General features: G+C 38.9%; 2 protein-coding genes across 2 annotated transcripts in view; one reads left to right on the top strand and one right to left on the bottom strand.

Moving 5' to 3' along the window:
• Positions 1–1,099: 1,099 nt before the first annotated feature.
• T265_08317 (hypothetical protein) overlaps positions 1,100–12,585 on the top strand; it is a gene marked incomplete at both ends in the record, with an annotated part of 58,259 nt that continues 46,773 nt past the window's right edge. The window contains 2 exons of the mRNA XM_009174083.1: positions 1,100–1,134; positions 10,717–10,820. Coding sequence (XP_009172347.1) covers positions 1,100–1,134; positions 10,717–10,820 — 139 coding nt within the window. The remainder of the gene's footprint in view (positions 1,135–10,716; positions 10,821–12,585) is intronic.
• T265_08316 (hypothetical protein) overlaps positions 11,556–12,585 on the bottom strand; it is a gene marked incomplete at both ends in the record, with an annotated part of 46,901 nt that continues 45,871 nt past the window's right edge. The window contains one exon of the mRNA XM_009174082.1: positions 11,556–11,793. Coding sequence (XP_009172346.1) covers positions 11,556–11,793 — 238 coding nt within the window. The remainder of the gene's footprint in view (positions 11,794–12,585) is intronic.

Consider the following 12,585-nt stretch of genomic DNA (forward strand, 5'->3'; position numbering starts at 1 on the left):
GCGATAACTGGCAAACTGTGTTCGTGTGGAAAAAACTCCGAATGACCTACTAGCGGGTGGTTGAAAAGTTAAGTGTAGAAAGCCCGGAAACGCCAGCGGCTAGACACGCAATGCATTTTTGTGTAAAAGCCCTGCGGGCGAAATAAAAAATTTAACATCAAAATGTTGCACTTCTTTGTATACATGCGTGGACTGAAAACCACCCTCATCTGCCGTCATTTTTTACGATTTGTTTTAATCGATCTCTTTTGAAAATTTATTAGCGAACATTCGGCTTTGAACTTCGTCTGCTATGGCTTCGGAAGTGGCCTTCGTTGGGAAATTTGTGGGTGTATCGTTTTCATCCTTCACGGCATTTGAGAAGACCTCAAATTAATACATGAAGGATAACTTTATGATATTTGTGCTTTCATCCAGTAATCGAAGCACCAACACTATTTTGCGTTACGAATGGGTGTACTACAAATGCAGCAGGCGCCCTCCAAGACCAGCGGAAAGCCGTGGAATCCGACGCAGCTAATAAGCCGAGCTTTTTTTCTAATAAAAAAGGTACGCGAAGCACCAGCTCTCCAGTGCGGTTTTGCATTCGGAGGCCAAGGAACCAACTGGCAGTGACCTCTTATTTTCTGGAACACAATCACAAACTGTCAAAGTTTCTGAACGATCGGCTTCCAGTCAAACGACGCCTAACCGAAAACGAGTTGAACACATGCCAGGCCCTGCTGAGATATGGAACGCCGTCATCTGATGTGCGGCAGTTTGTGGCGGATGAACTCTGAAAGAGATTAGTTCACTTAGTTCACTTAAACAAATCGCCAGAGTAAAGGATTTTCAATAATACGGGAGCATATACATTATACATAGACATTCTACAATGTGAAGTGGCAAGTCTGAAAATGCCGTAGATTTCGAGAACTCAATCTCATTGTGCGAATAGCCAGCGGCCCAGGAAACCACTCAGCCTCGCTTGCTGTTCCACTGGCTAGTAACTGACAGCAATCATGTCCTTTGGTAGATAATGCTGGTAAAATTATATCCATAGGGTGATTCCAACAAAGATGAAATGGCCTAAATGTAGTGCTAAGCTTTTTGACACAGAATGACTTCAATTGTGGGATATAACCAATTTAAAAAGTAAGTTCTAGCTGAGAACCCTTAGAGAAATACTACGCCAGTAGCTGAGATATGTGCATGGGATGGCCGCAACCTTAGCTAACACTAGCTAACACATTTGAAACATCTTCGAGTGACAGTGGGTAAAACTGGCTCTTCACAGTACGTTTCTAATTCTTCCTTTATCCTCCAGGCAGACTGAGGGAATTCTAGTGAAGTAACAGTGCTCAATTTGTGTGGGAAAGCTGTCAATGTGTAAATCAACCCCCGTGCCACATTAGGTATATGCCGGCAACATAGGTTCCTCAAAAAAGGGTTTTCGTCCAGCTCGCCCGAGCTTAAACTGTACATGGCCACAGCGTGCTGACTACAAAGACTAAATGACAGAAAACTATTACGAACTGTTGAAATTGTTAATTCTAAGACAACGAGTTCATCCTAAATTCGCAACTCATTCATTTATTCAGAATTTGTGGGTTACCCCATAAAAATTGACTTACCGGGGTTCTGTTGTGCTATATTCGCGAGTAGTTTGGTAAAGTGTATAGAATATTTTATGTATATTACAACTGGCTGAGCATGAACCCTAGGAATAACGCGCAATCCATCCAGGATGTTAGACGCTTTGTGCGCATTGGTCAATGCTCTGGGCAAGGCAGAATAGTTGCCTCGACTGTAGCCAAACGTTTAGTTACTGTCACTCAACCATTACCTACCGGCCACTTTATGTTACCTCAGTGTTGAGTCTAATCTACAGCGCTAACCAAAAGAAAACAATCCTAGTGTACAACAAAAACTGTAGTACTTCACCTGAAGCAGATTCCATCTAAATAACTAATATGTTGTCAATTTTATGCCAAGGGTATGTGTTGCATGACATCCATATTTAAAAACGCTCACAAAGAGATGTCATTTTATGAACATAATCGCCTAGTTGAATAAGGGTAACCTGTTGCACTTGACAAAAATTTTGATTTCGGCAAAAATACTTTGTCAGGAACATCGGAAGGTATCGTTCAAAATCAGCCACCTGCAAAGATTAGTGCTTGGTTTTACTTTTTCCGGATCGTCATGAATGGCTACGACCGTATGGTGAATGATTGATGAGTGCGCAGGAGTTTAAAGACGGATAAATATGCTTACCTAGATGGTAGAGGTTTGAGGCCAAATAACTGAGCCCACAAACACAGACCTCGTTTATTGATCTGGAAAGTTTTCTCTGCTTATTTATTCAAATCGGGAATAAGGCTGATATGCTCTCGTTTGTTTCACTGGATCACCGTACAAAGGTCCTTAGTAGCGTAGTGTTCTAAACGGTCAAACTTTAGTGGTTCGTAACTCATGCCGCGAGCAGCAGGTCAACATCTGTAGTTCAACGTTAGCGCTAACATTGAACAGGACCTTTTTGCGCACGCCAAAAATGCAGCTTTCCGCCGTATATCGAATAAAGTTCAGCATGGTGAACATTACTGGATGAAAACCACGAGTCGAATCGAATTCCTGATTCCCTCACCCATAAGTTCAGGATAACGGATGTGACCCTGTCACAATTCCACGGTTATTGGGATGAAATATTGAGGGAAATCTGGCAGAATATCTGCAATGTGCCTTCTGAACTTCTACTCTCAGTTCGTGATGCTATTCCGTCAGCCTCTAGAACTGGTTGTCTTCCATCTTGCTGAGACAGAATCAAGGCACAAGCCGGAAGAACGGCATACAGGCACGGGGGATAGTGCTCAGCACTGACATAACCCAAGCAAATGTCGGTATTGAGCAGAAAGATCATTCCTGACTTTCATTTTTCGACTTAAATTTAAAGAAAAAACAAAGTCAGCTTGGCAATTTGGAAGTACGAAGTAGAAGGAGCTGTATTGCAAGCTTTTTTCACATATTTCACGGTGCGTTTGCGTGGTACCCAGCATGTTTTGGCTACATTTTCTCCGACAAAATCTGGAAAGTAACCAATTGGACTTATGCTCACAAGAATTATATGGCATTTTCATTCTAAAAACACTTGGTTTTTGCAGCAATTTGTTTGCGCGCACATCAACGGGTTACAAGTAAACAGGTACTATGCTTCACCAAAGATCAAGAAAACTGCCTTTTTGTTTCGGCGGGCCGGGATGGGCAGACTTATTTTTCCAATATTGATGTGATTGAGAATAAAAAGCAACCAGGAGAATATACTTTGTGCGTTGTGTATGATTTCTTGTGGATTTAAGTCCTTCACTGTTGACTTAGAAGACTGAGGTTTTGCTTACCATAGTACAGCTCCATAGTTGCTGTCGTTGTAGGAAAAATAAACATCATGTCAAGCCTGAGCAATATGGTGCCGGACAAGTTACGTTTATCCTACAAGAAATCTAGAGGACTACCTGAATATTGGTTTTTTGTCCATTGGTCTCCGACGGCATCTTGAGGTTACAATTATCTGCGGTTTAGGTTTATCAGAACTCATTTGGCAAAATCTCAGAAGCCAAATATTTCAGAGCACTGCTTACAGTCTTTAGCTGAATGGACGCTTCAAAAGGCCGCCAACCCTGAATATCTTAAAGAGCTAATTTGTCCGTTGTTAAAACTATCATTTGGAGATTGAGAGCTTGCCACTTTTTGTTTTTCACTTGGTGCACAAATACGAATTGTTTGGAGGAAATTTCGGGAAGTGAACCAACCAGATAAGCTTAAAAACGCAAAACAGTCTGTGCACTCTATAATGGTTTTAATCAAGCTCGTAAGTTAAGAACTTTAAATTCATGAACATTTTTTTGTTTAACGCACGGGGTGGAATTTATGGAATGCAAATGTTGAAACATTCTACAGGTAATGTGTTGATCGAATTTTTTCTTAATTTGAAGGCAAACTACAAAAGACAACCCAAACATCTTGCTTAATAAGGTTAATAGATGCTTAGATAGGACTGCCCATGCGAATTTTTGGATAGAAAGTGCAGGCTGTTATTTCCAAGGCCACAGTTTATTTAGATACCTTTAACTAAGTAATTATCTGATTCAGAATTTTATTCCTAATATTGACATCCTTTCAAAATAAAAACAAACCTGACTGGCTGGAAACAATTATCTGATCTATTTTACGTAGCTAAAACTCTGCATTCTAAGAACTCAACTTTCGACAATGAATACATATATATAATAAAGCACTCTAGAAATTATCATGCAAGAACAGCACCTCTTCCAGTCAAGTTTGCTGAACTCAGGCAAAACTTTTTGTTAAAAACTATTGAATTCCAAGGTTGTTAATGTGCATTTTCTAGGTGGTGGTCGATGGAACTGCCTTTGTAAGTTTACTGTGATCACACTTGACGTATCCGCACATTGATAGGTCATGCTAAAGTCCACGAGCAGTAAGTACCAGGCTGTACCTCGTAATTAATGACATATACAAAGAGAACTGATGCATACAAATATGAATGTATAACTCACCAATACTATCTGTTAAGTCTATGCAAGAGTAATCAAACCACAGCTCTTGAATTGGATGAATCTTGTAACCACATTTCATGCGAGATTCCTCATCCAAATGATTAGCCTTTTAGTTGTGTGATAATATTACGTGTATATAACCGCCAAACGGACTTCTTCAAGTCGTTAAACGCAACAAAATGCTGACAGATGTTTCTAGGGGAATGATATTTGTGATTGCTCAAGAGAAAGATCCAGCGGTGACTACAGTTGTCATTATATGCAAGTCCACGCATTTTACCTAAAGAAAACAGAGTAATATGTGCATTTTTCTGCATTCTTACGACCTGAAAGACCATTGCCTCACATGCCATGACTGACAAATGTAGACACATGTTATATCTTTTGTGTCTTCTATTTACTCACGATATTCTGTTAGCTACATCTAAAACTAACACGTATTGCATAAACACTAGAAAATCAGCAGAATTCATGTGTTCATAGGTGGTATTATTATTCTTTGAAAGCTTCCACACTCCACATCTCCGCCCGAAACAATCTGATATTTTTAAAATAATGCCCCTAAATTGTATCAATTTACGCTGCGCAGCTTATGCAAAATTACTTCGGGCCTGATAATAATAATAACCGTTCACGGACAAGGCTTCTACATAATAAGTCTTGTCGCTGAATCTAAAAACCGACTAAGAGCTTCGACCTTGGTGCGTTATGCCATCGAACAAAAACGCATTCGATTATAAGTAAAAATTAGACTTTGTTGCACTGTAATGTGCAGAATAACAAGTTTGTGAAAGAACTACGAGTGGATTAAATCGAATCAACAGCCTCAAATAAATCTGTCCACAACCGTACAGCGAGCTTAAAAATGGGTTTATGTCCTTACAGGCTTTCAAGCTGACTGAAAAATGTAAAGGCCGTAGAGAATTTGAGTTAAAATATCACGGCCATTTTTTGGGTGAGAAAATTGAACTCAGTAATTTGCCGATGAGCTCACAAACAGCCTCGCCGTCAGGAAGAGCCCGCTATAAGCAATATCCCTACTGACAACAGAAAATGATGTTCCACCAACTGAAAGCGAATAGTTCTGTAAAACAAGCACTTGCTAAAAGTTACTTTCGGAACTGTAAACAACTACTGATATTGCTTCAAAGCCTTGAGCCAAAGGTAGCCTGACAATAACGCATTCATATGATTTGTGCCTATAGCTTGGTGTCTGATTGGTCGAGGTCAAACGGTGTCTAACAGTTTTTTGCTTATGACATTCGCCACACGGTTAGACAGTGAGATGCTTCTATCTGTGTGTGTCTTATGAAAGTGTTGTTTAAATTTGAAGTGTGTAAAAATTGCGGATGGCGCATTTAGTACCGCATGGACATGGTAAATTTCACCAGTTACTACTCAGACAGTAATACTTCATTGAAAAAATTTCCCGGTAGCAGTGATGCTTTTAGTGTTAAAGTTAGCTTGCTTGAAAACTATCCGCTTTATTTTGCTCTTTAAGCTTAGGGTATTTGGACAGATTGGTGTGTGATGTACACATCACAAAGGCTGTAAATATTTATGCTCTGTAGCTGACAAAGTTTATAATCTCAAGAAAGGTTGACGGCGCATAAGGCTTGATTATGGGACGCTTATACCAGCAGAGTATACGGGAGGAGCTATTCACTTTTCATTCATGCAGGCTGTTTTTCTGATAGAAATTTTGTTTCATAAGTAAAGCCAACATATGGTGAAAAATCCATTAGCACTAGTACAGCAGTTACCTCCACAGTGGGGATCCCGGACTCGAGACAATTCGGTCCGTATTTTGAACGCCTAACTATTCTGCCACAAGCGGCTGATCAGCAGTGTGATTAACTTGCACTCGGGGAACATTCCTTAATCATTGGATCTGTCTTAAGTGGTCACTTTACTGTATGCCTCCCCGGCTGATAACTTCAAGATGGGCTTCACCCATCGGGTGAATTTTATTCTATGTATGAAATACTTATTTTAGTGTGAATGTGTAATGGTGATTACGCTGTGTAAGTGAAGCTATCCAATTGGTGGATGCTCATGCACTGTATTTCGGAGATACTCTTCAAGTTCAACTGTCTACACAGAGGTAAAATACTTCAGTCTCCTAAATAACCTTCAAATAAAGTTTGGTCATTTAGTTTATTTGATCTGTGGTAAAAATTGAACTGGGGAAATACAGTAATTTTTAATCTGCAAGATAGTGTATACTACAACATATAATCACTTACACAGTTTTCTCAGTGGTACTGAAACGAGTAACATATTTTCGGTAATTAATCTATGTATCTTTTTCCAGATTTCCAGAACATGTTAAGAGTAATCTTTGAGTAGAAATTATTATATGAATCTCATGAAAGAGTTGGCTGAACAATTATAAAAAGGCTGATAACTCGCCAAACATATACCGAAATGAACTTAGCTAAAACAGACTAAGAGATCCAGTGACATTTAGTGGGTTTTCTTTCTGATATAAGGAAAATAATGTGACAAACATGACGCAGTGGAGTAGCTTATTTGGGTATTATGACACGTTAAAGTATTTTTGGTGACTTTCGGAAAGCAGGTTTAAGTGATACCGGGTACTAATCACATTTGACGTGTGATAGGATAATCTGAGGTTTGAGAAAAACAATCAGTCCAAAACAAAACGACAAAGCCCGTCCCTTTTTAGTGTCAATTAGTTTTTAAAACGTAATAAAATAATAGTTGAGATTCCATCGACGTTTTGCACCCCCACATACATATAGTGAAACTGCGACTATGCTCGTGGCTTTCGCAGTGGTTATGGTACATGTGCTTGGTTTGTGGCGCTTTGGACGGTTTTTGCCATTGAGCGTTTTAGCCACAACTTGAATTATTGACATCCAATCATGATTTTTAAATTTATTTGTAGCAAATTGACAAAGATTTGCATGGCTATATTATAGCTGTCTTCTAAAGATACACTTTAGCATGTGTTTCAGTTAGAGGATATATTCATACGGCCTGACGGGTTTACGAATCTTGACTTTTGAAGGAATGAAAAAAATTTAGTCTCACTATTGTATTATTCATCTTGTGGGTTGATCTTTTAGTGTCGGTGAAATTTTGGATCTTCATTAATAATTCAAAACCTTTTGGATAAGTTAGGTATATCAAAGTTAAATTATTGTCTTTCCGTAAACGCTCCCCTTCTCTAGATGCAAATAGCCCAATAAATGATGCCAACCACACCAGCGCCTAAAATAGGCTCCTAATGGCCATCAAATAATACGTGATCTAAATGGAAACTTACTTTCAGCATCAAAATGTCGGTTATTCGCTTGATAGAAAAGCAAATAGGACATCTTACTTAAACCTCTTTTCATGAATAATTTAGTCTACTTTGTATTCATTCAAACACCCTAAATACTTTTGGGTATCGCTTATTTGTTAGTCTGCTTTCGTAAATGCATTACTACATGGCTTTTAAGTCGGCGGTTGTTGATCTGTTTGCAAGTCTGGCAGATTGCTAACACATGTTTGGCCACCAATCTTTGAGAGCTCATCAGTTTGTGGTTGGTTGAGTGCCTTCTCCATGGTTGTTTGAAATAGAAACTGATACTTTCTGATACGGCTGATTGGTTGTGGAGCTGCTTTTGCGTGATTTCATTTGCTTGTTTAGGATTTGCTTTTTTGCATATTTCACTGGTCCGATAGACAGTTTATTTCTGATAATTGTCTCGCAGTTCTAACTGATTCATTCACAGAAAGTCATACATCGTGGTTTAGCTTTCGTCTATTCGACTGATCAACCTAATGCCTCCTATTTTTAGCAGGTCTATCGCACTTTGCGAATTTGTGTTGCGTTTGCGGTTTGATATCCTTGGACTCGGTTTGTGATTGCGCTTCTCGATTTTTTTCTAGTGACTCACGTGTGCTTTCGATTGTCTTACTCAATTCATTTCTGTGTTCCTTGGATTCTTTTAATTATCCATCCCAGAAATATCCCAGTTTAATTAACTTCACCACTGAGTGGAGCCATACCGTTTATTCAGCACTTATTGTATTCCGATTTCTTGTAAAGTTTTCAACTTTGTAGGCCTGAATTTCTCTTGTCCTCAGTGGCTAGTGGACCAGATCAGTTTCAGCGTTTGCCAAAAAAGTCTTTGCTAAAGTACCACGCTCTATAAATTACATGGATTTTGTTCTTGCCTGCGCCAGGAAGAAAATATTATTTTGGCTAAACTCGCGTCTTTCTCGATCTTTCTGCATGCAGACATTTAGAAATTGATCACGGCAAGCCTGTGGTCATGAAGTTTGAAGAAGAGCATCAACCTGGTGTTTGTAACAATCCGTGCATTGAATGTTGTAAGTGATGTTGTTTGCCACTGAATCTGTTTTTTATTCTTGTTTCCATGTTCAATTTTGTCTTGAGAACCTTGTAGTCATTTTAGTGATTTTCCTGATGTGTAGGAATATGATTGGTATGCCTCATGTTTTGGAGGGTTGTTCGAGTGATCTCTAAATAAATTTTCTCGGGTAGTTATTTCTTTGAAACCACTTTTATAACCACTTCTCTCCTGTAACTTTAAACTCTATAGTGTTGCAGTGTCGCAGCCAGCCTAAGGAGCATCAGAATGCAGCTTAGTTTATAATTGCTTGGTTGGGTACCATGATAGCTCAAAACTTGTCCCAAACTCGTCAAATAGCTTTTTTTCTGCATACGCCACTTTGTATTCATCCACTTGGTGACTTTGTGACGAAGATGTTTAGAGAAGCCGGCTTCTCATTTGTTTTTTTTTTGAATACTTAAGTTTTGCTTCATCCACTTGGTGACTTTGTGACGAAGATGTTTAGAGAAGCCGGCTTCTCATTTGTTTTTTTTTTGAATACTGTAAGTTTTGCGTTATTTACAAATCGTCCAACAGGTGCATTATCCACAACATTTTAATGTTTTTGATGATAACATCAGTGTCATCCACAAAGCGAATCCATATTTTGGGTATAACTGGGGCGGTGCTATTCTTTCCAGCTTTAGCATTGCTCTTCTGCGACAAATCCCGAAATTGATGCCAAAGTGGTGCTGCTGGTAGTTGCTTGTAATTTTTTCCATTGAATTAGATGTATATAGTAGGGCATCAGATGGGTGATTTGCAAAGCTCTTCCCACTCTGGCGATTCGACGGCTAAGCCGCCGCTATCCAATGATTTCGCGATGTTTTTTTCTTGGCAGTGTCAAGGTTCACCAATGAACATGGGAAGCTAACATCAAATGAAAACCACTTATTTTTCCATAGGTGTGTATCTTTCCCTTTTTCTCTTAGAAATACCTTTCAATGCAGATCGAGTACTGTGGGATAGCAGTGAGATATTTCAACTATCTACAGAATTTGATTGGGAAGAAGGAAGCTGATGTTCCCGAAATCCATAGTGTTTGTGGCAGATGGATCGATTATTCATGCGCCATCAGAAGTCCAAATAAGCGGCGAATTACTGAGTCACAAGTCGTCAATCGCTAACACACTCATTTTAAAAACACTGCTCGTAGCGAATAATCGGGTTATTTTATCATCAAAAAGCTTAATAACCAAATCCTGACTTGTATTTCCAGAACTTGCGCCGCATCCTCAGACGATAAGTTGCCAGTCAAACTTGTAGTCATTGCAGGATAATTGGGTTAAAACGCTATCCTTCTGGATGCGGCGGAACTAATCGCTCTGAGCTGACCGAAATCTCCTGTATTTACTGAAGGACTTAAATTGCTTCATAGATTAAGCCATTATGTTGAATGGTAAAAAATGTTACCTCTTTCGGGATTCTCATACACTGATTCGTGCAAGCATTTCTTAACTAGAACAGCATTTTGGATTCTAGCACAGTTGCCCTGTATTTTCACAGAAAGAATGAATAAATCATAGCACTTTACATTACCTCTCGCAGAAAAATACAGTGTGTTGTTAAAAACTGCTACAGCTCGATTGATTACTTGATTTTGTCTAGCCTCAGGGATAATTAATTGCTCTAGATTCGACCAAATCCATCCAAACCTTTTTATTGGTTGAGTGTTTACCCAGTACATCTGGCGTGGTATCCCAAATGCCATAGAACAAAGGGGTAGGTTTTCTTTTATCCTTGTCCTCTTGCATCATTCCGCTCAACTTGCTGTTAGTATTCTTGTTTTTTAGTGATGTAATGGATTACAAGAAGCCCCAGAATGACTCACTTTGTTGGCATATTCGGCGAATACCTAATTGGTTGCCAGATTTGAGTCTGATAAAGATCTTGACTAGTAAGTTTGTTCAGGCAGACAAACAAAACTGGTAACATGAAGTCTTTCTGGAGAAAAACTGTATCGTATCTAAAAACTGAGATTCCGTTTACTCGAAGGATGAACCAATCATATACTCCCAAGACTTTTTGTGATGAATATATGCTATCACATTTGGATGAATGGTTATGCGTTAAAACAAATACAAATACTTGGAATGTAATGGATTACAAGAAGCCCCAGAATGACTCACTTTGTTGGCATATTCGGCGAATACCTAATTGGTTGCCAGATTTGAGTCTGATAAAGATCTTGACTAGTAAGTTTGTTCTGACAGGCAGACAAAACTGGTAACATGAAGTCTTTCTGGAGAAAAACTGTATCGTATCTAAAAACTGAGATTCCGTTTACTCGAAGGATGAACCAATCATATACTCCCAAGACTTTTTGTGATGAATATATGCTATCACATTTGGATGAATGGTTATGCGTTAAAACAAATACAAATACTTGGAATTTTATATCACAGACAGTATTGCTTGATAAAAAAATCTGTTGTCGATCAATACGCGTTCATCCCGTTTACTCCCATTCATAAGATTGTGAAACTTGCCCAAAGCCATGCAAACAGTTTTTGTGCCTTCTAGACAAAGTTTGCGATGCAGTGCTCAGAATTCCAAAGGATTGATCCAAGCCGTATTGCAATGCTAGTCAGTTAGTCGTTTAACGGATGCATGAGACCTAACTTCGGAATCTTCAAAAGAAACAGCGATCGAACGATACAAAAAGTGCATCATCAACGGTACCAATACGGCATGTTCTACGATTAGCCTCCATGACGCTATAATTTTCACCCAAGTAACTGAGACAATCCAAATCTGACAGGCTGGAGACCCCTGATTCAGCAACGGAAGATAATTGTAGATTGTTCGGAATATTCGTAACGAACACTGAGTATTCGCAAGAACCCAGTAGCTTTACGACGTTCTTTATGCTGAGATAAAACAATGGTTTAGAATTATTTCAGATTTTGCTGGCAGCCAAACAACAGGTTCACTTACATCTAGTAAAATCCTGCTTTAATTTTTTTTGAATTCCCTATTTAAGTGTTGTCACAGGGCGGTGAGTGAATGTGCCTAGGTGGCAAGCTAACTGGTCTACGGGATAAATGCATTTTACACCAGTGATTTTAGCATATTTCACTATTGTTTATAGTAACATGTCGAGAGTGCAGTTAATTTATTGGAAACTACAAAGGTGACCAGATCACAAGGGTTTCGTTAAAAATCAGGAAGACAGCAGTAGTGCTTGCTTCGGTGAGCATATACTCCATTCTCGCGTACGTCTACACAGATATAAAAAAGTCATCTTTATTTCTGGAGGTTGATAATTAATTAAAATACAGCTTTTGAGCAAGCCAAACGCAATTCTTTTTTGCTTTTTCTTCTGCGCTTTGGTCGGTCTTCATGATAAGACTGGGTGCCCGGAATCTGATAGTTCTAGAAATTTTAATGCTTTGTTTCAATTGAGCCGCTCTTATTTTGATAATTTTACTGCCTTCAACGGAATACCCGTTTTATCTTGTCTCCTCCCTCATAACTGCCGAGTTCCTTGCATAAGACTTGCACCTTTCAGTTATTCGTTGAGTGCATATTCCATATTAATACATTTGTCCGTCATATCGTCTATGTTTTTCTTGTCCATTTTCCTGTGAAAAAATGATATTCGTGGTTTTGGCATTTTCTTGCTCTTATTGGTCAATAACTTGTGGGTGGCGTCTTTCGGT

Source organism: Opisthorchis viverrini (genome assembly GCF_000715545.1).
Source record: "Opisthorchis viverrini unplaced genomic scaffold opera_v5_215, whole genome shotgun sequence".
NCBI classification, from domain to species: Eukaryota; Metazoa; Platyhelminthes; class Trematoda; order Opisthorchiida; family Opisthorchiidae; genus Opisthorchis; species Opisthorchis viverrini.